Below are 27143 nucleotides of genomic sequence, written 5' to 3'. Positions count from 1 at the left end.
AACTGACCAACTGAAGTCTCGCCAGAGTTTCCTGCCCCTCCCACTTTAGCTGGAAATGCTAATTGAAAGAGACAGTGTTATTTCCTGATCGTCTCACAGTTCTTCCTGTTACCTGAGCCTCCCACTCCTCCGACATGCCCCAGCTCTCAGATTGCCGTGTTGGCAAAGTGATCCAACATCACCTCACCTCCTCTCCCTATCCACCTCGCCATCTCTCTTTCTGCTCCCGCTCCGTCCGCGCACATCTGGTGCACCTTCATGTGTGTATGTCTGGCTGCGGCTGTGTTTGTGTGCGGGGAAATGTTGCCGTATCCTGTTTCTGATCTCCCCTTCACCCGCCCGCTCGCCCCAGAACAGAAATATTTAGTGTATGTGCATGTCGGATGTTGTCAGACTTGCTGTCATATTTTCATTGTGGATGTTCTCTCATCTTCCATGTACACACACAGGCACAGACACACATTAAGCTGTAAAACAAGGATCAGATTACCTTGCTCTGCTCTAGAAGGTCAAAAACAACCAGATAGATTTATTATATCTGTTTTGTGTTGCTGGAGCAGTTTGTCATTGCCTTCAACTTACAGAAACTTGTTGACTTTGTACAAAAGTTTTACTGATACTCAAACGAAACACTGTCCTTGTATATGATAATGAGTTTTCTGGATAACTAAGCTAAAAATAAAGAAATAATATATACACTACCGGTCAAAAGTTTTGGAACACCCCAATTTTTCCATTTTTTATTGAAATTCAAGCCGTTCAAGTCAAATGAACAGCTTGAAAGGGTACGAAGGTAAGTGGTGAACTGCCAGAGGTAAAAAAAAAAAAAAAAAGGTTAACCAAAACTGAAAGATAATGTACATTTCAGAATTATGCAAGTAGGCCTTTTTCAGGGAACAAGAAATGGGTTAACAACTTAACTCTATGGAGTCTTGGGCTATTTTGTCCATTTTTGAATTCTTTTCATGTCTTTTAAGTCATTTTGTGTCTTTTTTTGGTCATTTTGTGTCTTTTTTTAGTCCTTTAGTTCAACATAAAATGTGATTTTTAATCTTTTTTTTTATTTTCTAAACACTATCATGCTCAATAAAGAATTTTAAATGTTGCAAATGTGCATTAATTTCAGAGTAGACTGAGACATTAAACTGCATAATTTTCTATTAAATTCTGGAAAAGTTGGTGTGTTCTAAAACTTTTGACCAGTAGTGTACATTACATAGGTTATAATGCAAATAATTCAGCCTGTATCTTTGTTGCTCTCAAAGTTGTCAGTCTGCTCCCATTTGGATTCTTTCTCCCCTCTCAGTAAAATGTTTGTTTGGGTTAAATTTAGCTCGGGGAGCGATGTGTGCCCACAGTAGTAATGGGTGCTGATGAGGCTGGGTGTGCTCTGTGACCTGTGTAGTCTTGCGGTGGTGTGTGTTAACCAGCCTGCTGATATGACCAGGCCCCTATCATTAATCACACACTTCTCCCTCTTGGGCTGTCAGCATGGTCGAGGCCAAGGTGGATGTATCGGGGGAGAAGCTAGTGGTGGCGGTCTGCTGTTTTCCAGAGTTGAACTTAATTTGGGCTGAAGAAGAAGAAATGTAACTTGATGCGTTTTTCATCAAAAACTTGGAGAAATGACTGTATAAGGCATTGTTCTCGCTTTAGATCCGGTAGTAGCAAAAAGCATAGTTAACTTATAGTTAACTTATAGTAGATGAGCAATAAAGTATATTTTAATATCAATAAGCAAACAAAATAAGATTAATAAAGGCATGGCAAAGACATAATGAGTGGGTCATGGGTGTTTGTAATGCCATTATTAACACTTATATAAGCTTATAAACACACAATAATGTTAATAAGCATCTTGTAAGGACTTACAAGGGCCTTATTACTTGTTAATTAATGGTTATTACAAGGACCTTAATATAAAGCGTAGTCTTAGTCTTGCAAGCACACAAACACACACTCAAATTGAGCGTTACCAAAAAAAGTTGCTAAATTGTTTAATTTATTCTGAAAAAAATCCAAACTGACTTGTATATACCCTCTGATATATGAAGATCTGCTGCTTTTCTCAGTGTTCCAAATGAATTTATTATTATTTAACATCCTTTCTGTTACTGTAGGGGCTGAAGGTTTACAGTTATTTCAATTTATATGACAAAAATTAGAAAATATTGCACAGTTTCAGTACTGCAGCTTGAAAAAAACGAGTGCATTGGTGTTGATTGTAAGGGCTGGTAGTTTTTTTTGGCAATGTAATTGAAGTCAGAGTGAAGCATACATGTTAACAGTTGGACTTTTAAAACATGTATTAAATAATAAAAAATCTAGCTATTTGTACTTGGATGTCAAAAATGGAAAAATGGAAAAAAATTTACTGAGAAGTCTGGAAATTTAAGTATTAAAGTATGGAATCTGGAAATGGAAAATGCATAGGAACCCTGTAATTGACAGATTAATTACTCCTGTTATTAATCGTTAATTGCAGCTCAGTCACGTTTTTATTGTTTCTACCATCTTACTTTGCAGTAGGCGTAAGTTTCCATCTTTAATAATGCTCTCCTGAGTAAATATTGTTTAATATACAGAAGGAGAACACCTTTAAAATATTCGTAATTTGGATAATATTATTATATACACTAAAAATCAATCACAACAGTAACAGTGGAATAACCAACTTGTTAGCATCTGTGTGTTAATGTGCTTTGTGCTGCTGAAAGCACAAAGCGGCTTTTTATAACCAGTTTAAGTGCGGCAGTCTCATCTACCTCTGCTCCCTCCATTTCTTCTGCTCCTTTCCTTTGTGCCCAATTTAGCCGTGCAGAGGCAATTTAGACTTATCCAAATGGTCCACGCTCATGCACAGCTACCTGCTAGTTACTGCTTTCAGGCTGATAAAATTTCAGTCTGCGGTTTCTTTATGTACTGAGTGCAAATTGAGATATTGATCCAGCGTGAAGGCGAGCCCAGCAGGCAGGTGTAGGTGCACGGAAACATAACAAGCTCAGTTAAAAAGGAAGCTTTGTGGGGTTTCATGAGAGGGCTGTGAATATCTGCTTTGTAACACTGCTGATCCATTAACCTCAGGTAGTATAAGGTAGTAAAATTGTTCTGTGATGTTAGATTGATCTAGAAGATGTTGACTTCACATGTCAGCGGTTGTCAAACATTGATATATTTTTCAAATCAAATCAAATCAAACTTTATTTATATAGCGCTTTTCATACATAAAAATGCAAAAGAAATAAGAAAAAAAGAATAAAAACACATAAGTATACATACACAAACATGCACACACACACACGCATTTAGTCATGCAAGCACACAAACACACACTCAGACTCACACACAGCACATTTTAATGTAGTGTTATTTTGTCATGCAAAAAGCAGCATTTGGATTATGTCTTATGGAGTTTTACGGTATATTGTCAGTGTTTGGATTACATTTTTTCTTTAAAAAACCTAGTCGTACTTTACTACAAAACCTATTCAGACAGACGAGTACAGGAGGGTGGACAGGCAGAATAAAAGAAAAAACGGGCAGAGGACGAGGTAGAGGGAGGGATGTGTGGGAGGACAGGTCTCTGGTCATGACAGATAGCTGGCATTAGAGGGTGTCAGCTGGCAACTGTGGTACTGTTGGGAGAGAGATGAGCGTGGTGGAGAAGAGAGACGAAGACTGAAGGAGTTAATGGGCTGTTTGGCTCTCTTTAGCTTGTCTGCTGCTAATGGCCTCACAACACAAGGATAGACAGCAGGAGAGAACACGCAAACACACGCAAATGCACACCGGCTTACAAATACACACATGCCTGCTGTCTACACTCTGGTTATGAGCCCTAGATGATTAACAGCTAATTAGGGCCCAATCTGGAAAGGCCATTAAAAGCCTCTCACAGTAAAGGATTGTGCTGCTGTGCAAAACGGCAGCTTGTTTTTGTTGTTGTGAGTGAGAGTTGCACGGTTGGTCTTCAAAAAAAAGAAGAAAAATCCAGGAGAAGATATAAATATTACATCAAACTGCAGCCTGGTTTATATTGCTCTGGTGTTGGACGTGTCATAGTTCATCACTGATGTTTAGAGAAAAGTGTGTTGCTTGGCAACAGATTAACTGCAAGTGTGTGCCTACACAGATTGTTGTTTAACCTCTGGTTTACGCAACTCTGAAGGCTCAAAGGCTCCAGTTCATTTGAAAAACAAGGCTTTGACGTGTTTAGGAATGGTTGGATTCTCGTCAGACTGAATGGAGACGAACCACCTCAGCGCCTTAAGTCAAAGCATGCACCTTCGCTGCGCCGAAGTGCCTACAGTAAACGCTCGCTTGTAAAGGCACACTCCCTTTTTCTTGACCCATCACAACCCCACACACACACACACACACACACACATCCACGCGGAGACACCGGGTCTTGAGGAGGCATGCCACAGAGATCAGGGGCTGCTTGTTGTTTTTACCAGGAGGTCGACGGAGAGGTTAAGAACTTGATCCCTCCTCCAGCAGATAACTACATGTCTCTGGTCACTGTCAGCCTCTCTGACATTCCACTATATATGACCACATCTCACTTCTCAGCTCTGCTAACCATTAGTGCCATAGCAGGTGATCGTGTGTATATGCTTGTGTGTGTATTCATGTGTGCATCAATGCTACCTGTGCTGTCGTGTGGCCGGCTTCGCTGGAGCTGCTGACCACAAACTGTTAAAGTGGACAACTCCTACTGTGGATAGTCCACTGTTAGCACACTCACTGACTTCACATTTAAGAGGCTGTAACTTTAACACATGAACACATTAAAGCCCCTAAAATTACATTGTTTAAACTGTAAAGCTCCATGTTGGCTATCTACACTTCAACATATCTAACAGTATATTTTTTTTAATATATATACCAAGAATTACATATTTGTAATCGGAAAATTATAGTTCTCATATGGACATGGACCCAAATGAACATGGGTCAAAAATGACCCTCTTTCATTTCTCATGTTAGTTCATGCTGGCTGTGTGTTTCTTTGCTCTATCTTTTTAAATCAATTTATTTTATGATTGAATAGTTCAAGTATTATTTAAATATATTTTTTATTACAATAGATCATTATATCCATTTTTCCTTTCATACTCTATGAAGAAAAATATTTTTTGTATTATTACATCAAACTTACACACGTGGATCAAAACTGACCAATTCATCCAAATTTGATTTAGAATTAAATGACCTAATACTATAATAATAATAATATATATATAATTTGTACTGTACTTATACTGAATACTTGGACTAATAAGTGATAAAATACATTTATTTCAAAGATGTATAATAGAAACACGCAGCCATACATGAAATAACATTGAAAATGGATACGGGTCATTTTTGACCCATGCAACTAGAAGCGTAGTGATACAAAAAGGGTTTTTATTAAAAAAATAAGAAATGAAAACAACATGAAATTTATTTATTGCAAAGACATAGAAAATAAAAACTCAGTCGGGTCACTTTAGACCAGGGGTGTCAAACTGATCCAGGAAAGGGCCAAGTGGCTGCAGGTTTTTGTTCCAACCAAGCAGGAGCACACGACTCCACCCATCTAATCACCTGGGCTGTCTTCACTCGTTTGATTTGTCTGGATGGAACAAAAACCTGCAGCCACTTGGCCCTTTCCTGGATCAGTTTGACACATGTGGTCTAAAGCACATGTGTCAAACTGATCCAGGAAAGGGCCAAGTGGCTGCAGGTTTTTGTTCCAACCTAGCAAGAGCACACCTGATACGACAAATCTAATGAGTGAAGACAGCCCAGGTGATTAGATGGGTGGAGTCGTGTGCTCCTGCTTGGTTGGAACAAAAACCTGCAGCCACTTGGCCCTTTCCTGGATCAGTTTGACACCCCTGCTTTAGACCCATGTTGTGCATCAAAGGGTTAATAAACTTGCTATTAGTGTCATGGCGGTTCCATTCTTAACGGATCTTATGCATTTTTTTCCAAGTGAACAACTATCTTTCTATGCCTAACACTGGTTTGTCCAATCTTAACTGACAACAAAGGCCACTTCTCTTTTTTTGTGAGAGGCGGGGTGCAATCACCATCCAACCCATTTGAACTCTACAGGGCCCATTTGCTGCTCTGTACTTCACATGTTTGGTTCCCTTCAGTCATCTGCCCTCTTGCAGTGCTGCTGACAGACCTGCAAACCACACACATGGGAGAGACGGGCTGCACATTACTTTCGGCCTTTTTCGCCTTATAAAGCATCGGCTCACTCAAAGCCGTGACAGAGACATCAGTTAAACTGCCCTCACAGAACGAGAGAGAGACTTTACTCTTGTTGAATGGGCAAAGCCAACTGAGTGATGGGTCAGAAGTTGATACTGAGAGGGTTGACCACGGGTCACCACCGCATGTGGTAAACTCTCTGTAAGTACCCAACACATCTCTGCTCTACGGCTGTTAGACACCAAAGTAACTTGTAATCAATTTAACCATCATCATGTTTAATTAGAGCAGTGGTTCTCAACCTTTTTGAGTCGCGACCCCCAATTAAACATGAACATAATCTCACGCGCATAGTTCAGATCACCCAAAAAACAAACAAAATTACAACAAAAAGACACTAAATGACCAAAAAAGGAAACAAAATGACCAAAAAATACACAAAAAGACACAAAATGACGCAGAAAAGAAACAAAATGACCAAAAAAGACACAAAATGACAAAAAAAGACACAAGATGACCAAAAAAAGACAAAATCACTAAAAAAAGACACAAAATGACCAAAAAAGGAAACAAAATGACCAAAAAAGACACAAATTGACCACAAAATGATCAAAAAAGACACAAAATGACCAAGAAAAGACACAAAATGACCCAAAAAAAGACACAAAATGACAAAAAAAAACCCGCAATGACCAAAAAAAGACATGAAATGAATGAAATGAACTTTAACACAGTGGACCCCCAATTGGGGTCCCGATCCCAAGGTTGAGAATAGCTGAATTAGAGAATAGTCTTTGTGCTTCATTTGTGTAAATACCCTTTAATGATGGAACAAAAAAGCTGTGCCGTTATTACTGCAGGAGCCATATATTGCTTTATAGATTTATTATTTTGTGTTTAATTAGTTTTGTCTCGTTGCCATGGTTTCGGGTCACGTGAGCACTGTCGTTGACAGCTGACAGGTTATATCAAAGTCTGCTTCACCTGCAAGAGAGAGAGAGAGAGAGAGAGAGAGGCGAGTCAAAGTAGCCGGAATTTTTGTTGACCGCTATTTGTTATCACCTTTGTTCATGATCTGCTTTGATACACGTTCACCATTAAGTGTACACATTCAACATCATACGTGCGTGTAAAGCCGCTGATTATAATTAAAACGCATAAAACTTCTCTGGACTCCTTGGAGCAGCAGCACATCATAAAACACACAGGGCCTATTCTCTGCCTTTCAAGCTACTTTTAAGGAACAGGAAAGCCGCAATAATTACAGAATTGGTGCTATGCCCTTAGCAACATGATCAGAATCTGTTATGGGGACATAGTGTGTGTGGTTTTCTATATGCCTGGAATAACAAAGGTGTAACATGTTGCTTTCTTTGAGGACATATTGGAGTTCTAGATTCCCCTGAACTACAATCTTTATCTGAGTTGTGGCTGCATCTCATTTCAAACACATTTCTTTAAACAAAGACTTGGCAATCAGCCAGTAACCTTTGTGACTAATTCAGAACTCCATTACTCAGGAGTTATAAAGCCATTTAAGTGATTAACGGGATAATGTTACGAGATGAAGCCCTCCCTGGTCCACTGCCTGGCACCTCCACAGATTATTAAGTCATTGTTTGCCCAATGCAGCTTTAGACAGAATCAGTAGGATTTATCCATTGCAGATCTTTATTTGCATTTTTTTCAGCACTGTGTCTGCCATTTTCAGTTTCCTCCTGGATGCTTTCTAATGATCTGGCACCTCGATTCCAAGTTTTTATAGTCCAGCCATCAAGCCTACATGCTGGTGCTAGTAGCTACAAACCAGTTACCCAAAGGCTGAAGTCATGTTAGTCCTGAACAGAGCAAAGTGAAATGAATGTTTAATATACCTTTATATTGTGTGCAGTCGGTCACATATTATGGGGAATCTGCTGCATTGCTTTACAGCACAAATGAAATAAATTGCTATTGTTTTTTTAATGATAATAACAATAATAATAATAACTTTATTTATATAGCGCCTTTTAAAAACATCACTTTACAAAGTGCTTTGACAGAGAGCCGTTAATTACACAGAGAATGATGGCATAAGGCAGGAACATTCACAAGACATTCTCAGATACACAGAAAATAAAGGTAAAAGTAGTAAAAAAAAAAAAAGTAAAAAGGAGTGGTGAGATAGAAAGCATTACATAAAAACAAGTCTACAAAAGTGGGTTTTAAGAAGTGATTTCAAATAAGTTACTGACTTTCTTTGCACCTTTGAAACCTTTTATGTTGCAAATTAAAAAATTGTGCCTTTATAATGGAAGTTCTCTGTGAATCCAGTCCACTAATTTCCCTTTGAACTATGATGGCGAGCCTCACATTTGATCTCCCAGCTGTTAATGTGGTCACTGCTCAGTAATCTTGCCTGCAGAGGTAAACATCTCCCGCTCAGCGCTAACAGACAAATGTCATATTAATATGAGCCAAATCACCTTTTACCCCCCCTCCCCAATCTCCATACACTCCACACTATCAGTGTGTTTGAAAGACCTTTTCTGAAGTTTGTCCGTTTTATATGCTGACAGCTGTTCACACATACAGAAACTATGTCATCATGGTCGACAAGTCCATTAGCTGACCAGTTTATGATCAAGTAAGGGTAGGTGGGGGGGTGTTTTGGTTGCTATTTGCCATCTGATAAGATAATTTACAACACAGAGTATTGTGTCCCTCCTTTTTTTCCCCCACAAGCCAGACATGATAGCTCCCCAGCTGAGACCACCAGCTTCACTAAGTCAAAGATCATGGTTGTTTACATTCACCTCTCATCCGCACCGCTCTCTCTGATCACACAGCCGCTGGGACGCACATAATGCCGTTCCCACCAGCCTCCACGTCTTATCCTCACAGGAACCCCCTGGGAGTTGATGTGTGAGCTGAGGTAAACCACTGCACGGAGCACACACTAACCGCTAAGATATACTTACGCACTCGTGGATGACTGAGTGAGTGAAAATCTTAATGTCGTCTAGCCCGGGACGGCCTCATGTAACAGAACACAGTTTACCATGTTAGCCTAGCGCTAATCTATTCCCCTGGTGTCTCCTCTGAAAGCCTTGTTGTTGGATGGGAAGGAGCACGTGGGGTGGACGGGGGTTATCTGGCTAATGTCAGCCAGCGCTCACTGTAGAGGTATTGTCATGCATAAGGACAGACATGTTTACTGTGTGCTCAGTGCTTTACGAGCTGTCCCCCCCCTTCTTCTTCTCTCCCCTTGTCCTTCTCCCCCTCCTCTTTTTTCGGCCTCCTCTTCAATGACGTAATGTAGGAGGCCGATGAGAGCCTGAGAAATGGGATGATCTACTGCTGCTGACATACTCACTCACTAATGTTGTCCTTCTCCCTTTTCCTGCACTCCTCCACTCGCTCATTTTTACTTCTGCCAAAGTCTACTGAGATGCTTTTTTTTTTTTGCAGTATTAGTCTGTTTTCACACTCCTTCACTTTGTCTTTGCCTCTCAAACTCCTTCACGTCTGTGTCGTCATCTTCGCTGGATTAAAAACACTTTTCTCTGCCCTCTGCCCCGTCCTAAGCTAATGTGTTCAGTCAGCATTATCATGAACAATTATTTTATAGATACAGTACTGTGCAAAAGTCTTAGGCATACAGTACAGGCCAAAAGTTTGGACACACCTTCTCATTCAATGCGTTTTCTTTATTTTCATGACTATTTACATTGTAGATTCTCACTGAAGGCATCAAAACTATGAATGAACACATATGGAATTATGTACTTAACAAAAAAGTGTGAAATAACTGAAAACATGTCTTATATTTTAGATTCCTCAAAGTAACCACCCTTTGCTTACTAGAATATAAGTTGTTTTCAGTAACCAAGTAATATGTTTTCAGTCATTTCACACTTTTTTGTTAAGTACATAATTCCACATGTGTTCATTAATAGTTTTGATGAATCTACAATGTAAATAGTCATGAAAATAAAAGAAAACGCATTGAATGAGAAGGTGTGTCCAAACTTTTGGCCTGTACTGTATGTGAAAAAATGTCTAGAAGAATTGATACTAGTTTGAGGCAAAGGGTGGTCATATCAAATATTGACTTGATTTAGATTTTTTTTTTGTTCATTCACTTTGCATTTTCTTTCATTGATTAAAATAAACTATTAACATTTCTATTTTTGAAAGCATTCTTATTTTACAGCATTTTTTCACACCTGGCTAAGACTTATAATACTGCATAATACTGTATATGTATATATATTTAAAACAGCCACTCAAGCCCAAAAAATGTATAACCTTCTATGACATGCTGCAGCAAGGAGATAAGAGCTTGGTGACAGTAGAAATCAGAGGTGGGACCAAGTTGTTGTTTTGCAAATCAAATGTAAATCCCAAGTCTGTGCACTCACTTCCCAAATCAAGACTGACAAGTGCCTAGTCAAGTCCCAAGCCCTCAACTTTGAGTTTCAAGTCCTAAACAGTTTATTTTCAAGTCAAAAGGCTCGAGCACATGTCATAAGTCAAGCTGAGTCTAAAGTCATCAAACTTAGAAACTTAAATTTTTTAAAAATAATAAAAGTTGAGCAGGAAAAACATCCTAAGAAGTGCACAGTCTATATTTGTGTACGACGATGTTTGTGATTAGTGATATTATTAGGGGTGCAACTTTAAAACAGTTTTAAACTATTTATTAAAAATTAGTTTTACTTATTTGAATTGTGACAATTTAGAAATATATGAAATGTAAGTGAAAAATGCCAAAGTCATAATATAGATATAGAATACATCAAATGTCTTGTTTTTGAGGATCAGTCAAAACCCCCAAAATGCACTGTAAGTTAGGACCAATATTATATAATTATTGTGCTTATTTAATTGGGGATGCATTAGTCTTTAACCCATTGAAGCCCGGAAAGCGGATACGTCGTTTTGTAGTATTTGTATAAGCTCTCAAATACTTTTTGAATGTAATTTCTATCTGCTACAGAGGCTGAAAAATCTATTATTTAGTTGAAGCGTTGACACTTCTGTTGAATTTCCAGAAAAACTTCAGGTTTTAGGGGCTTATTTTAAAATCGCCCAGAGGTTTTACAGGCAGTTTTAGGCGTCAATGGGTTAACTGGTTTAACAGACATAGTTCCTTTTGTTTCGTACATACACACGCAGAGTAACATGCACTAACAAGCAGCACCACTACACTATAACCTCTCCTTTAAGGGTAACTACGCTCTGATCAGTTGAGTCATTCATCCTCATCATCTCCACTCTCCGTCGAGAGGCCTCTACACCTTCAGACAGACGGAGAGAGCGTCCAGTCTCTAGCAGACTCTATAATCATCTGAGACAACAATGCTCCTCTCAACAGCTATCCAAATATTCCCTCATTCTGCACGCTCACTGGCCCTGTTTAATCAGCTCTGACTGTTGACTTAGCTTTTGCTCACTTCATCCTATTGTGGACGTGTCTTATACGCTGGTGATGTATTTGCTAGCTTGTTAGCCTCTCTGTATGGAGGCGGACAGATGGTTGGGTTCTCTGCAGGTGCTTGTTAGCCGTTGTTGAGATTAGAGTAGACAGTTGTGAGGTAGCCGTGTTCTTGTTTTCTCTTTGATTCTTCACTAGTGGATATATTCTCATCAAAGTATTCTTATTTTATCATTTCTAAACTCCCTACAACCACTTTTTGATATACTTCTAGTCGAGCTGCATCGTATTGTTTGTCATCATCAAGCATTAACTAGAAAAAGAAGACAAACCACAGCGTTAGTGCCTTCTGAGTCTGAGTCAGCACCATTTGCTTCATCCATTTACTTCTCAATCAGTATTGTTTACTCCATTGTCTGTGCTGTAAATTGGACCACTTTCGCAGTCTACACTACGCCATTTGTATGACTAAGACCAAATCCACCGTGACATGTTTGTTTTGGGGAGATACTTTCCCAATCACTGCTCATTCTGCTTCTTTTCACCCCATAACATGATATTCTTGCTTTTCAAGTGGGTGAGGGATAATAAGAGAGACGGGAGGAGTGAGTGGGAGAGAGTTAGGGTTAGAGTTTCAGGTTCCACTTGCCAGCGAGTGCCTCCGTTGACCCGTAGCCAGAACTCTCACAGTTGTGACCTATCTAATTAGTAGAGCAGGAAGGAGGGGGGAACTTAAGTAACACACTCAACCCATCTGGGGTTCTTTTGGTCTGTGTGAATATGGGAATAAAGGAAATGGTTTGTTAGCTGTGCGGCTGCTCCAAGGCTCTCATTTCTTACGTCACCCGTAGCTTTTTTTCTCTTTCCTCTTCCATGTTGGGGGGCCCCCTCTCCCCTGGCTGGCAACAGGCTTCCTCTGCCTGCTTCAAAATGACAATCGGCTTCTCATTTACAGCGAGCTAATAAGCCCTTTAATCAGAGTGCTTGTCAACCTCAGGGCAAGGCAACTCCAGAGGAGTTGATCCAAAGGATCAGATGACTGGAAGAGTGCAGGAGAGAGAGAAAAAAGAGGGAGTAGCACTTGAGAATAAGTAGAAGGGAAAATAAAAGCGGGCTGTTGAACTTGGAGGAAGAAAAGAGAATCGAAACAAGAGACAATAAACATGTATTCATGTAAGGAGAGGACTAGCTTCCTTGTTTGTTGACACAGAAACACACAGATTTGATGAGATTAATCAATTTGATTTATTTAATAAATGCACAACAGGAATAAGGCATGGGATGAAAAGAAAATTTGCTATTCACAATAATCATCAAAATGCCTAAAACATACTGTACAGAAAATATGAAGAAGATGGATTTTCTGCAAAATAAAACCAATTCTGCTTGATTTGAACTGATACTTATTGCTGTGGCGTCATTAATTTATGGTTGGAGGAAAAAACTCATGTAAACTGTAAACTGTAAACTTGTTGGAGATTGCAACATAAGAATCGCTGGATAGGAAGAGGATGACCGCACTGCACAGAACTAAAATTATAATGTCATGCCAATTTACAATAAATCAGGAAATCACCATAGGATTGTAGGTTAGCAAGCTAGACAGCTTTTTCAAATCAATGGTGAAGATATTCACGATTATCCAGAAAAATGAAAATTCACCACGATCAACTTATTGTGAGTGTTTTTTTTATCTCTATCCACAGTAAAATCGTATATTGTCCCATTTTGTTATAGAAATACAAAAGTTATTATAAGATACAACTTAATTAATCCCATAGGGAATTCTTCTGCCAGTGATTGCACCAAAATAATATGGAGTATAATAAATGTAAAGTGTATAATGAATGATAACACCTGTGCCCAATAGAATAAAATTAAAAAATGTAATAAACTTAAAGAGAAAAAGTTCTTTATTTAACAAATTCTGTGGTCTAGCAGTTAAATTTTTCACATGTGAAAATGCATGATGTTTCACTGTCACACATGCTGAATCTGGTTTTCAGGATGTTTTGATCAGCTTGTTCTTAAACAGTCGTTTCAGTATATACAGACCTGACAAGTGTTTGCTTTATTCATCCGTAATCGATACAAAAGAAAACAGTTCTCCGCTGACAACACTGCATACAACATGTGCATTCGATTACACATACACACACACACACACACACACACACACACACACACACACACACACACAGGCACATGTGTGTGTACACTTGCATCACGGTTGGCATGCAAATGAGTGGATTGATTTGTTAAGTGACATTTTAACATCCTTACAGACAGCTCTCCATAAGTCCTTAAAAGGGTTTTTTAGGGCCAATGAGGGAAGGAGGAGAGCATTCAGTGTCACCTCGTTAAAGCTGAAGTGAAATCCAGCTCAATCCAGACCATAAAGCTCACCGCAAACCACGGCGAGGCACAGAAACTTCACTGATAGGCCCGGCCATGCAACTCCTGCAGACCTGTAGCGGCGACAGACACTTTTACTTTTGAGGAAAAAAATGGCTAAAAGGAGTCCAAAGTGGAGTAAAAAGAAAAAGGGGATCAAAATAAATCGCACCCACTTGAAAGCAGAGAAAGCATTCCAAGGTGAGGCTGTGTCGAGTAGCCGCTGAGTCGAGATCAGACGTTCGGTTTTTCTCCTCGGGACTCCTGAGTAATCCGGGTTTAATGTCCACCAGCTGGTTAATTGCAATCATTTGGTGTCTCCGGTCTGATGTCTGAAATGAGGATAGCCTGTCTCTAAGTCCTCGGTCTAGAATAGATCTCCCTCTGAAGAGTAACATATTGATGGACACATAGTCAAACTGTCATTCTTTTAGTGTTTTTGTGGGTTTTTTTTAAGGCTTTAAATTCACACTCCAGCTACAGATGTTGAAGAAATAAAAGAATTAAAGTAATCTGAGACTTCCACTTAGAAAAGGCATGCTAATTATCATAGTCCTGCAGTTTGGCAGGCAGGCAAAATAAGCATTCGGTTCAAGGAGAGAAATTAGAGATATCTGTTTGAATACTTGCTTTGTTCAGTAGGGGAAAAAACTGATTAGGATAAATGATTACTTTGTCCTACATAGGAGAATATTCCAAATTATTGGACACAAGTCACAGCACAAAACAAAGGGGACCCTGCTACGCTTCAAAGGTGTACTTTGTCAAATCCTTAACAATAGAAATGTGGGATTCCAGTGACTTCTACCCCCTATCAGCATTTACATAAAGGCATGCTAAATTATTCATTAATTATCAGAGAGTCCCCTGTGGACGGAGATGACACACACACTTGCTGCTAATTGGCCCATCAATAATCCTGCCTGGTTCTCCTGAAGTGGCACCAGATCCCACCTCAGGAATCTGCTATCTGCCCCAACCTTCTGCCGCACTATACCCACAGTGTGCCGCTGCAGAAGGAGACGTTTCCACACCTGCTCACCTGCAACATAGTTTATGGGTTATCTGTGCACGGCTTTACTTTCTGCTTGTCCATCAAGTCACACAAATTTGCAAACTTCTAGATATCCAAACCAATCCAATCCCCTTTATTTATATAGCACCATTTTAGCAAACACAAGGTTTCCAAAGTGCTGCACAAACAATAAATACATAACACAATACAAAGAGATGTAGTAAACAATACATCAGTCAATAGATCATCAATAGATCAGTCAATCATCAATAGATCAGTAAGATGCAATAAGATAAAATAAATTAAAAATGGGATATAGATATATAATTTGATGTCAGTGTTGATTTTACCACAATACTGTTAAGTCTAAAAAAATCTAAATTGCTAGTGCATTTTCCAAATATAGTACTACTATAGTATCTTGGGGTAATAAAAAGGATAAGGGAGGATCTTCTATATTTTGTTCCTTCTGAAAATGGAAATCTTCAGTGACAACTATATAAGTTTGTTTTTACAACAAAAGGTGAAATTATTTCCTAAAGCATCTGGGCAATGTATTGTTGTTTAGCAAATGATAATAAAAGAACAGTAAATAGTGTTTATTGTAAACTGTTTTCAGCCACTTGGTGATTTTGTTAAATAAACTACAAAGCCCATGTACGGGGTAATAAAGGAAAATGTTACCCAGCTCAAATGTGTGACTTACTAATGGTTTATTTAGTGGACAAAAATAGAGGTCTATGAAAGCACAGAGGAATAAGCCACATTAGGCTACTTGTTTGTAGGATAAATTTGTTGATGGTTTTAATGTTTTCATGGTATTTTGTGACAGTATGAAGAATGTAGAATATAACCAGATTAATTCTTTAATACTGCGTGACCGCACTCGAAATAAACAAATAAACTCACAAAATATAAAATAATATTTTTTTCCCCTTATGAAACAGAAAAGTACAACCATACACCTTCTGAATTCAAGTTTTTCTTTTTAACCGAACTGAGACGAGCTTAATCGGCTTCTTAATTAATCATAAAACACAGTTAATTGAATCGCGATAGAAACAAAATAAAACTCACCAGAAATGTCTTGGTAATTGGCAGCTCTGATTTGGTCAAAATAAACCATTAATTCACCAAATCCAATAACCAAAAGCTGATAAATTCACCCACTCGCTAGAGCTACAAATGTAAAATCACAAGTCTAGTCAAAGGGTCAGAATATAGCTCTCGTTTTACTAAACATCCCAACCTGATTGTTGTCTGTGTGTTGAGATTAAAGTGTGCACTTTTTGAACGAGCTTTGAAGAACCACGATCAAGGCAGTTTAATGCATCCCCACAGGCAGAGGCTGATATTCTTTGAATCTCTGAGATCCACTGAGGTTAATTTCCTGCACCTCGACTCCACTCACAGTGCTGCTGAGCCTTTTTATTACACAGACAAACAAATACATAGCACACACATTCATACACATCAGCACACTCTTCTGCCTCTCTTCTCTCCAAATGGTACATGCAAGTGATTTCCATAAAGGCGGGCCTCCGGAGAGGGAGCTGCAATAACATGGTTTCTCTTTGTTTCCCCATGCTGATTGACAGTAGATTGCAGTGCACATTAAATGCCCATCAGGCCCAGCTTTAGTTTTAGAAACAGGGGAGCAGGGCCCGTCAAAGGTCAATCCTAGCGTATAATTAACTGATCTCTCTCTCACACACACAGTCAGACACACACAAATTGAACCTCACTCTGACTGCTATCAAAGTGAGTTTGAATAAAAAGGGTTTCACCAGCTTATAATGTAACATTAATAAAAAGGATTGCCTTTAAACACACTTTAAACTGAATATTCTGATGCCAGAGGGACAGTTAGACATGGAGGCCGTTCTGTTTTATCTTCATACTGACTGTAAGCTTAGTTTTGTTTTCACATTACCCCATAGTTCAGCCGTTAAAGGAAGATGTTGTCAGTCAAAGGGGAAAAGAAAAGACAGATTAACATATATATAACCTATATTACCTATTTTAAAACATGTCTGGAGGGGAACTTTAACGGTTCTAGAAATACACAATAAAAGCTAAATCAAATGTACATCAATGCCAAGGAGCTGAAGTGCAGCAACCATTATAAATCAAATATATTTAAAAACATATGTAAAATGGTATTCATGACAAACATATTACATACAAACATACAGCCATACAAACCCTAAATTGCTTTAAAAAAGACACAAAATTATTTAAAAAAAGACAAAACAATTATTTAAAAAAGACACAAAATTACAAAAAAAGACACAAAATTGCCAAAAAAATAAACAGAATTACCAAAAAAGACCCTGCTGTAAACTATCTCAGATGTATTCCTTTAACATATTGGTTATTAAAATATTTTATTTTGAACACAAAAAGAAAAGATTATCATACAAACACACAGAGAGAGAAAAGACAAGAAAGGAAAAGTCACAGTTTGAAACAATAAAAGCCTAATACAAAAGCAATAATAAAACACTGCCTTAATCAGTTTACGTGTACGAAAATGATTGGGAAGAAGTGATGTACACAAAATGTAACATGAATTAATATTAGAATTGAGACTCTGGGCAGCTATGGTCACAAATCAATGTTTTCTAATGCTCCCACATGTGATGAGCGTATAATAGTAATAATAAAGACACATCTCATACTGATGTGTAATACTCTAGTTATTAGGTTTGTATCTCTCTACATATTAAACATGAAAATCTTTTTTCACCTTTGTCTGCCTTTTTTTTCAGGAACCACTATTATAGTTCCTATCATTTATTATCCACATAGTGCTCGTATTGTTAAGCTTTCATCAGTTCAGATCATAGAATTTGTGAAGGTATCAAAGTTGCAGTAAAAACGTCGTCATAGCTAAACCTCTCCCTGTCTCGTCTTTATACCCGGGCTTCCCTCCCTGATTGAAAGTTGTAATTAAGAGAGTGGGGAGGAATTAGATGCAGAATGAGCTGTCAGAAAGTCACATTTAAGTGAGGGATGTGTTGCTCTCTGCAGTAAAAATTTAAATGATATAAATTGCCATTTAAGTGTAGCACAGGCTAATGTTTTGTCACAAATTAATGTGACACAAGGCAGCAATGACAATCAAGGGCTGCCTCATTCTAATTTGGTCGTGTTTAGAGGGCTTTTGTGAGACGACAGCTTTACACAAATTAACACAATTGCCTGTTTTTATGAGGAAACCATAAATGTTTTTTCCCTCCTTTGCCGGCTAATGAGGAGAGAAAACGGCTTGTACCTCAGCATTACGGCGGTGCGGAGACGTCTGCAGAGGAGCAACACGGTGCTCTTATCCGCCCACAAGCTGCAGAGAAAAGAACAAAGACAGAGGCTGAAATGGCTCCCTAATGAACTACAAGAGTTCTGTAATGTTTTGATGTTCCCATATGATCAGATATGGATTTACTCTGCTTTTTGCTCATTACAGAAATCATTGGCAGATTCTGTCACAGGAACAATTAGAGATGGTATTCTGCTTTCTCTGAGGATTTCATCTTTGAGGGGCATTAGTGATAACTGCTGCTCAGTAATGGGATGAGGAACATGTTTGAAGGAGAAGCATTTGGTCGTAGCATGGTGTGTAAACGTTGTGCATCTGTTGACATTTACAATGCTCACAATCCTCCGTCCTCTCCTTCATTTACAGGCCCTGGAGAGCGAGTTTGTGTCCTGCCAGCTCCACCAGTGGATCGATCTGATCTTTGGCTACAAGCAGCAGGGACCTGAAGCCACCAGAGCCCTCAATGTTTTCTATTATCTGACCTACGAGGGCACAGTCAACCTCAGCTCCATCAACGACCCCATGCTCAGAGAGGTGAGGCTGTTACATGATACAGAACATGCATACACACATTTTTATACACATTTACTATATGTACTACACGGCTGATTTAACTCCCTTGGCGGATCATGCTGAGTAAGGGGGAAACAGCATATTACAGTAAGTACACTTGAGCGTTGGCACTCTCAAATGGATGCTTAATCTAACGTTATTATAAAAGCATCTGTCCATTCAGGGCATCTGTATTTCAGGGATGTTTTTGATGCCATTAGCCATGTTAAATTGGTTGTAGAATGGCCTGGGAGAGCCAAGCTAACAATCTACTGGCAGGTATTGCTGAGCAAAGCCTTTCCCCTGTGTGATAGCTCTGAAAGCTCTCCACCAAGTGTTCCACTTTAACGCCTTAAAGCCTCCTCCTTGGCTTTCATTCATTATTCATCCTCCTCACTTTGAACCGCTGCGCACACACACACAAGCTACCCCGGCCTGCCGGAAAGCAACCGCACAAAGCACAGTGCTGAAAAGAAAAACACAGCTAGCTTCGCCCACAGCCAAACATCGGCCTGACAACTTCACCAATCTGCTGCAGAAGGCAGCCAGCCAGCGGCGGGCCAATTGACCCTGCCCCCATAAACCTTTTTGATGTCTAAGTTGTGTTGCCAAAAAATTGTAGTACAGTCAAAGGGTTTTGTACACGACTTCTCCTAAAGGATAATTCCAGTTTATTACAGACTGTTTTGTTTTTTCCCAGTTTTGGGGATTACTTCAATTGGCTATGAACAGTTCACTTACCAAAGTTATTGTGCAACTGAAAGTGGCTAACCTGGGGATTTATTTAAAACCTCTCTGGCTGTCTGGCTGTTGGTGTTTCTTGCTCTACCAATAGGAACAATGTACAACACAATAAATGAGAGCTGAGGTCAAATAATAAACCAGATTTATCTTTTAAATCCTTTTTTAGGTTTATACTCGCATATAAGGTTTCTACTCACATGTTTATATGCTTGAATGTTCAAAAAACACTTTTTCTCATACTGTCTGTACCTATTCCTCTGTCTGAATGCTCCATTGCACCACCAATGCAATCTCTTTAAAACCCCCTTTCAAAAAAAAGCATGTGTGTCTTAGGCTACGTTTACACGAGGACGGTCTGAACAGAAGACGCAAAAGTGGCGTCGCGTCTTCACTTTTTATTCCTCGTTTAGACGAGCATTTTCAGGAGGAAATCTGCGTGCATACAGTGACGCAAAAGTGTGTGAAATTCGATTGTATGCATGCCAGGCGGCATCACTTAAAGCGATAAGAGCATCTTTGGGCATGCAGAAGTTTTCACGCCACACATTTTCATCAGCTACTCCTTCCACAAAGTTCTCCACCATCACTAGATCTCCCAGGTCTCGTTCACAGCCGTCTGGCTCGCCTCCGACGAATTGCTGCATCCAAAATGTGATAGAGGTTTTTACAGATCCTTCTCTGTTCACTAATACTATCTGTACATATCCTGTACATTTGGTGGAAAGACTCCTGTAAGTTCATTAGACCTGCCAGAGCAGCTTGAAGGTCCGACGCATGGAAATAATCCCACATGTTTGTTTATTTTCCTGTACTGGAGCATGTATGTGACGTAAACACATACGTGACGTGAGCAGATCTGAGCAGAGTTTTGCTTCTTGGCAGTGTAGACGGACACGCTACGGCGGAGCGTATTTAACCTTTCCACTTTGGAAGGTGGTTTCAGATTTTTGCGTCTTTAAGCCCCAAAACGCCGTCACCGTCTAAACGAAAGGCACTTCCGATAAAATATTTTGTTGTTTTTACCCGCGAGCGTCCTCGTGTAAACGGGGCCTTAGTCTTTCGCATCCATGCTCTCTCTCTATACGTAGCATAGTTGTGACATTGCAACCTCACCCAAGATGTCAAAAACTCATCCAAAGACACAGTTTCTGAAAATGGGCTGTGTGCATTTGTCCATTTATTTAGCATTTTGATGCTTTCACAGTATTTATACAGCACCTTCACCAGCTTTATAATAAAAGAAAGTCATGAGAATCTATTTTTTTACAATATGGGACCTTAAAGCCCAGGTCCTCCTAGCATTGAGTTCTAAATGGAAATGAGTCTCGCCTCCACTGTTCTGCTGCCCTTCATGCTCAGTGACTGGAGCATCACGGACACAAGGGGTAGATCATTGATTTATCACCTCATTCACCCTAATTCCCATCCAGATGTGCTTCGGCCTTTAGCTACACACACACACACACACACACTCATGCAGATTCATTACCAGGGTGCACCGGCCGTTTTCACACTCAGCCCATTACCTATTCTTCTGGTTAACACACAACCACAAAATTGGATCACCAGTAGGCCACTATTTCTGCCAAGCTGTTCCAGTGACAATGGGATGGATAAATCCTCACACATGCAGGACGCCATCAGAGGCAGGTGCATGTGATGTGAGTGATATTAGAATAGCACCACCCGCCTCCCTGCTTATGACTGCAGGAATGCAGATTTAGGATATGGATATGTGGTTTTTATTTCACTGTAGTTTTAGTGCTAGATATAGCATTTTAATGCCAATAAATAATTAAAAAATGTGGTTTGGATATTAGTTTACCTACAATAAATACACAAGAAAGGTGCAAAGAAGAGTGGTGCCCCCATTTGTATTTAAATGCATACTATGCAGGAATTGTCCCAAACTGGGCTCCTCCTCCTCTGCCGCTCCAGGAACGTGAACACCAACCCCAGATTTACTCTGATTTTGGAACTAGGTTTGTCTGCTCGTATCACCTCGCTATATTTCCTTTTTTTTTTTTGTAATAGCTTCATGCTAAAAAGGCCAATGCCCAGAAATGTCCAAAACACGGAAATGGGTGGAAAAAACACCACCACACACTTCTTTTGGGTCATAAATGATGATTGAGAGGGATTTCTTTTGTATACATCCCTTTTTTCAGGAATGTCCTGCATAGTATAGCTTTAAAGTGTTTTATATTGCGTGCACTGGGTTACATTTAATGGAACAAGATTTTTTTTCCTTGCAAACTAAGCTGTTGGTGACATATTTTGTGGCAGGGGCCATCAACTTTTATGGAAAACATAGGGTGTTGTTTGTTAACATCAAATGTCCTAACTTATCACAGTTAAATTGAAAACAAAATTCATGTTTAAAGTATGACATATGCCATAGTTAAACAACAACATTTACCAACTCAGCAAATATATGTGTAAAAGCAATAAAGCAGCAAAGAGTGTTCCACTTCTAGAGGTGAAAAAAGAGAGTTTGTTGTTTTCTCCTCACACTCCCCCTCTGATGCTGTGAGTCCAATCTGCTGGCTTTCACCTTTTGCAAACACCCTCAGTCTGAGCGCTTTAATTAGTTAAATAAACCAAAGCAGTGTTACCCCTGTGAGCTAAGCCAAGGCTCTCCTTCAACCATGTTTGTACGGAAGGAAGCAAGCCCTGTCTGCGCAGAAGGTGGAAATAGAGTTTCAGGCCTGGGCCTCGTCAGGGCCGGGCGCTGGGGGTGGCTGAGGGCTACAGGAGCTTTGAGACTGAGGGCTTTGGGTCTGAAAATGTCCCCAGAGTCTGCCATTACTGAGTGACAACTGTTTCAGCCTGAGCTGTGGTCTGGACCAGGCTAGGCTGCACTGGGACAGGCCTCGGGGCTGTTCATTGTCAGGGGGATGGGTCACAGACGCGTGTGTGTTTGTGGCTGCATGTTTGGGTCGGAAAAGGTCGTAGATTGGGAGAGTTCTGTATTCCTGCCACGCTGTTTGGCAGCCGCTAACTCCCACCCGCCCTGACTCAACCTCACACACACACACTTTGTATAGATCGTACCTTGATATGTTTGTACATACACATGTGTGTGTATGCATGCATCCATTGGTATGTGTATACCTTTGTATATTTATGTGTGCTCATCAGCATAAATGCACACGGTTGTGTGTTTATGTGTACATTTTTGTTCTGGGAGAGAGTTTGGAATATCTCAGCACAGATTAGGGAATGTTGTAGAGACCACTGCTGTGTTTTTCAAAACCATGATTACTTCCTGTCCTGCCTCCGCCGCAAGTCAAAACTTTACCCCCCTTCTCTCTAAGAGAACTGCTGTGTGTGTGTACAGATGCATTAATGTGTATGCGTGCACGCTCTGGTGCATGGCATGCATGCACATCTGTGTTGCCTCTCAGTGTATAAAGAGAAACACACCCTGCGTTGCCTTCTCATCGTTGCACAGGGCTTCCCCTCTTTCACATGTGATTATGGAAAATCCCACAGCCTCTCACACCAGCGACAAAACACAGAGCCCTGTCTGAATTGTACAGCGTTTGCGTAATTCGGCAGAAGACGGGAAATAAACCCACGCGAGTGAACCTGCTTTGACACTCAGCCAAAGTCACTCAACAAACACAAGGCTCTGCTGGTTTATTTTCTTTAGACGATAGGCCCTTCACTGTATTTAATATTATTTCTTCATATTCTATGGACATCTAAAGACTGAGTACCCTTGCTACACTGCTTGTCAACAACACAAGGCCATTGTAGTTTTTATCCTATTCAAAGTGTCATCGTCGTCAGGTCGATTTGCATAAAAGCAGCATGTTTTACATGGAGATCCATCTTGTCAAGTGGCTGAGTAAATCAAATGGCAGGTTGGGACATCTGAGCCGAGGGCGTCACAGCCATTTAAATGTATAGAATATAGAAAACCTTCATCAGACACAGGCCAGTGCCCCCAAAAGAGATTGGCCTTGTGGATGGCCCCTCATATAATCACCTGAGCATCGCATTGGCATATATGGATAGGACGTGCTGACCTAGACTCGGCCACTTTCCAACGTTCCACTGCCTCATAAATGTCAGAGCTGAACTTAATGAAGATAGGTTGAGTGGCTTTGAGGAGTGTCTTCCTCACATTAGCTTAAGCAAAATGCTGCGCTCCATAGGCAGAGGAGAGGGGAGGCACTTTGACCTTGAATGATGCAGTGATGTCCTCTCGCTAACAGACGAACTGTGAATGAGATGGAAAATGTTAAGCTTCTCTGTCATGATGTGTAATGAGGTCATGTCTAAAGGTGATCTTTGATATCACTGAATAAAGAGAGGGCTTTTATTTATTTTTTAAATGCATCGGTAACGCTTTATAATAAGGTCCTTAATAACCATTAATAACAAGTAATAAGGCATTGTTCTCGCTTTAGATCCGGTAGTTGCAAAAAGCATAGTTAACTTATAGTTAACTTATAATAGATGAGCAATAAAGTATATTTTAGTATCAATAAGCAAACAAAATAAGATTAATAAAGGCATGGCAAAGACATAATGGGTGGGTCATGGGTGATTGTAATGCTATTATGAACAATTATAAGATACTCATGAGGCTTTTATTAATGTTCTTAAGCATTTGCAAACTGTTAACAAGTTTCTTATTAGTGCTTATAAATCTCTTATAGCCTGCTATTAACTGTATTATAATGTCATTATTAACACGTATATAAGCTTATAAACACACAATAATGTTAATAAGCATCTTGTAAGGACTTACAAGGGCCTACTTGCTAATTAATGGTTATTAAAAGGACCTTAATATAAAGCGTTACTAATGCATCTTCCACAGCAGCTGTAGGGTGCTTTTCACACCCTGTCCGTCTTAAATGGGACTCTGGTTTGTTTTCCTCATTGGTATGATTTGGTTGGGTTGGTTGAACACCATAATCATACTCGGGTGCAGATAAAAACAACCACACCAAGTCTCTTTAAGGAGGTGGAGTCTGGTTCCAAACGAACTCTGGAGCAGTCTGTTTTTGGTGCAGATGTGATCTGGGCTCCAGTAGCCAGGTGTTTCTTTGTCTTATGGGATGTGGCAGAGCATGCAAACTGTAGCATATAGTCAACAGATAGTCAGAGAAACATCTTTGCAAAGTGTGCAGCATTATAGTATTGTCAGGGTGTTTCCTTTGAAGAGCCTTCTGCTGGTATGGTTTCTCCTGCTATATTGTCCAGATCATTTCCATGGTTATGAACAAATGCCAACTCTGCTCCATGTGAAATTTCACAATAGTGTTTGTCTCACAGAAATATGCACTAATCCACAACACAGGACCAACTTCCTGTAGTTCTTGCTTGCTCCACGGACACATCTGACCAACAGGGTGAGAATATGTTCTCACATAATTTATAGTGATGCATTTTAGTTTGCTTGGATTTTTCTCTTTGTGAAAAGAAACCAAACCATGAGGAAACGCTCCAAGTTTACAAACTCATCAACTGATTCCCACCAGCGCTAACAAACTAAATGTGCGAAAACACATTTAATTTACCCACAATGCTGGATCGTGGAAACATCTCTGTCAGAACTACTGTAGTATCTTCACACACACACACACACACACACACACACACACACACACACACACACACACACACACACAAACACACACACGTGTTTAGTTCAAATGCAGTTCTTGCTTGAACACAGAACCACAGACACTCAGGCTAACAGCTCTCTTCTTAAAGTTTCCAATCTGTTGACACGGCACCAAACCACTCTGATGCTCTTGTGTTTTTGCTTGTGAGACATGCACATAAAGTCATGTTTTTGAATGTATTATTGATATGAATGCATTAAATGTACACATTAATGCGTTCATATCATTACTGTAAATGTTTGATATGTTGAGAATATGTTTTTCTTCTGTATATTGTTATATATATTGTTCCTGTGGACCCCAGGAAGACTAGCTGGTTACTAAAGTACCAGCTAATGGGGATCCTTAATAAATAAACAAATAAACATTAGAAAGTGCTTATCATGCAACATAAAAGCCAATGGTAAATATGTATGATGAGGATGATTATGATATGACTGTTATTGTTCCAAAAAAGACAGAAAGATTATTAACTGTTAACAAAGGGAAAGTCAGAAGAAGTTCAAAATTAGCAAAGTGTAGAAAGTGTGCATATAGTTATCAATCAATCAATCAATCAAACTTTATTTATATAGCGCTTTTCATACATATAAATGCAACTCGAACATTGAACATGAAGAAGGTGTTCTTGTTTTTATGTGGCCGGCAGGAGCAGCTTCACATTTCCTTAAGTTATGGAACAATAGATAATTGACCGTAAAGTATTGGTGTCCCAACTGTATTTAGAAATATTTCTGTGCATGATTTTTAACAGTAAAGAATCAGATGAAAGCTTGTAATAGACAGCAGAGATCGCTCCGTCTCTTCGCCTCTCTCTGGTCTCTGGTTAGTTTCAGACAATGGGTATGAGCAGACTAACTTCCCAACCTTTTTCTCATGGAAATACCATATGCAGGCCTCAACCATGAGCTCATTCTCACAGGCCTCGCCAAGTCAGGCTCAAACACACACAAGCTGTCACTCCCACACAGCCAGTCATAGTGCACACCAACATACTGACGGGTCTGTCATAATTTTGTGTTGGCCATTTTCTCTCTGCCTGTCCCTTTTATAAACCATCTCTCAGACTGTTTAATGTTGTTATACAAAATCCCCCTGACACTTATACTTTATTTTGTACGTTTCAGAGTTTTTTTGTTTGGTTTGATATTATGGCAAGCGCCTGCAAATGCAACAGTTTTCTTCTGTGAATTTCTGGTTCCTGAAATAGGAGAATTTGCTCCTTTTCTGATGTTCTAAACGTAATACCATTGGGGTTTGGAGTGTGTAATGGCTATTATGCACCATTATTCAACATTTACAATAATAACAATTGAACAAGGTAATTAACAGATTAATCAATAATACAAATAATTATACATTTTGATTCTATCTGATAATAGTATGATATTGTAGAGTGTTGACACACTTTTGTGGGTGTGTTCCATCCCGTGCTGGTTGTCCTGACAGTGAGCTGTGTGATGATGTCCAGAGGCTGCTCGGCCGGCGTCTGCTCTGACATTTATGGTCCTATACCTCTTCATTAACACCACCTAACCAGCCTACAAGCCCGCCTGTCCAGCCCTCCTCTGATTCTGTGTGTGGTTGCGGAGGATAAATTGGTCTGTGTGTGTGTAAATGTGTGTGTAAGTGTGTGTGTGTTTGTGTGTGTGTGTTAAAAAGAGAGAGAGACAGAGAGAGAGTGTGTGTCAGACAGCAGGAAAGTATGTTTATATGTATTACATGTGTGCTTAAACACAAGTCAATGCATTTTCCCGCACATTGCAGTGGCCTTTGAATTCATCTCTTTGGGGTTATTTTGTTTAGACTTAGCTTTTGAGTTTTATGATATAATATGATGTATGA

The 27143-nt window shown here is 39.6% G+C and overlaps 1 protein-coding gene across 2 annotated transcripts in view; it reads left to right on the top strand.

Annotated features, from left to right (window-relative positions):
• LOC131978662 (lipopolysaccharide-responsive and beige-like anchor protein) overlaps positions 1–27143 on the top strand; it is a 252385-nt gene that overhangs the window by 195665 nt on the left and 29577 nt on the right. For both annotated transcript variants that reach the window (XM_059342384.1, XM_059342376.1), the window contains exon 47: positions 18724–18891. In XM_059342384.1, coding sequence (XP_059198367.1) covers positions 18724–18891 — 168 coding nt within the window. The remainder of the gene's footprint in view (positions 1–18723; positions 18892–27143) is intronic.

Source organism: Centropristis striata, chromosome 1 (genome assembly GCF_030273125.1).
Source record: "Centropristis striata isolate RG_2023a ecotype Rhode Island chromosome 1, C.striata_1.0, whole genome shotgun sequence".
Classification (NCBI taxonomy): domain Eukaryota; kingdom Metazoa; phylum Chordata; class Actinopteri; order Perciformes; family Serranidae; genus Centropristis; species Centropristis striata.
The sequence above is the reverse complement of the archived record's forward strand: the minus strand, read 5'-3'. Positions and strand labels throughout refer to the sequence as shown.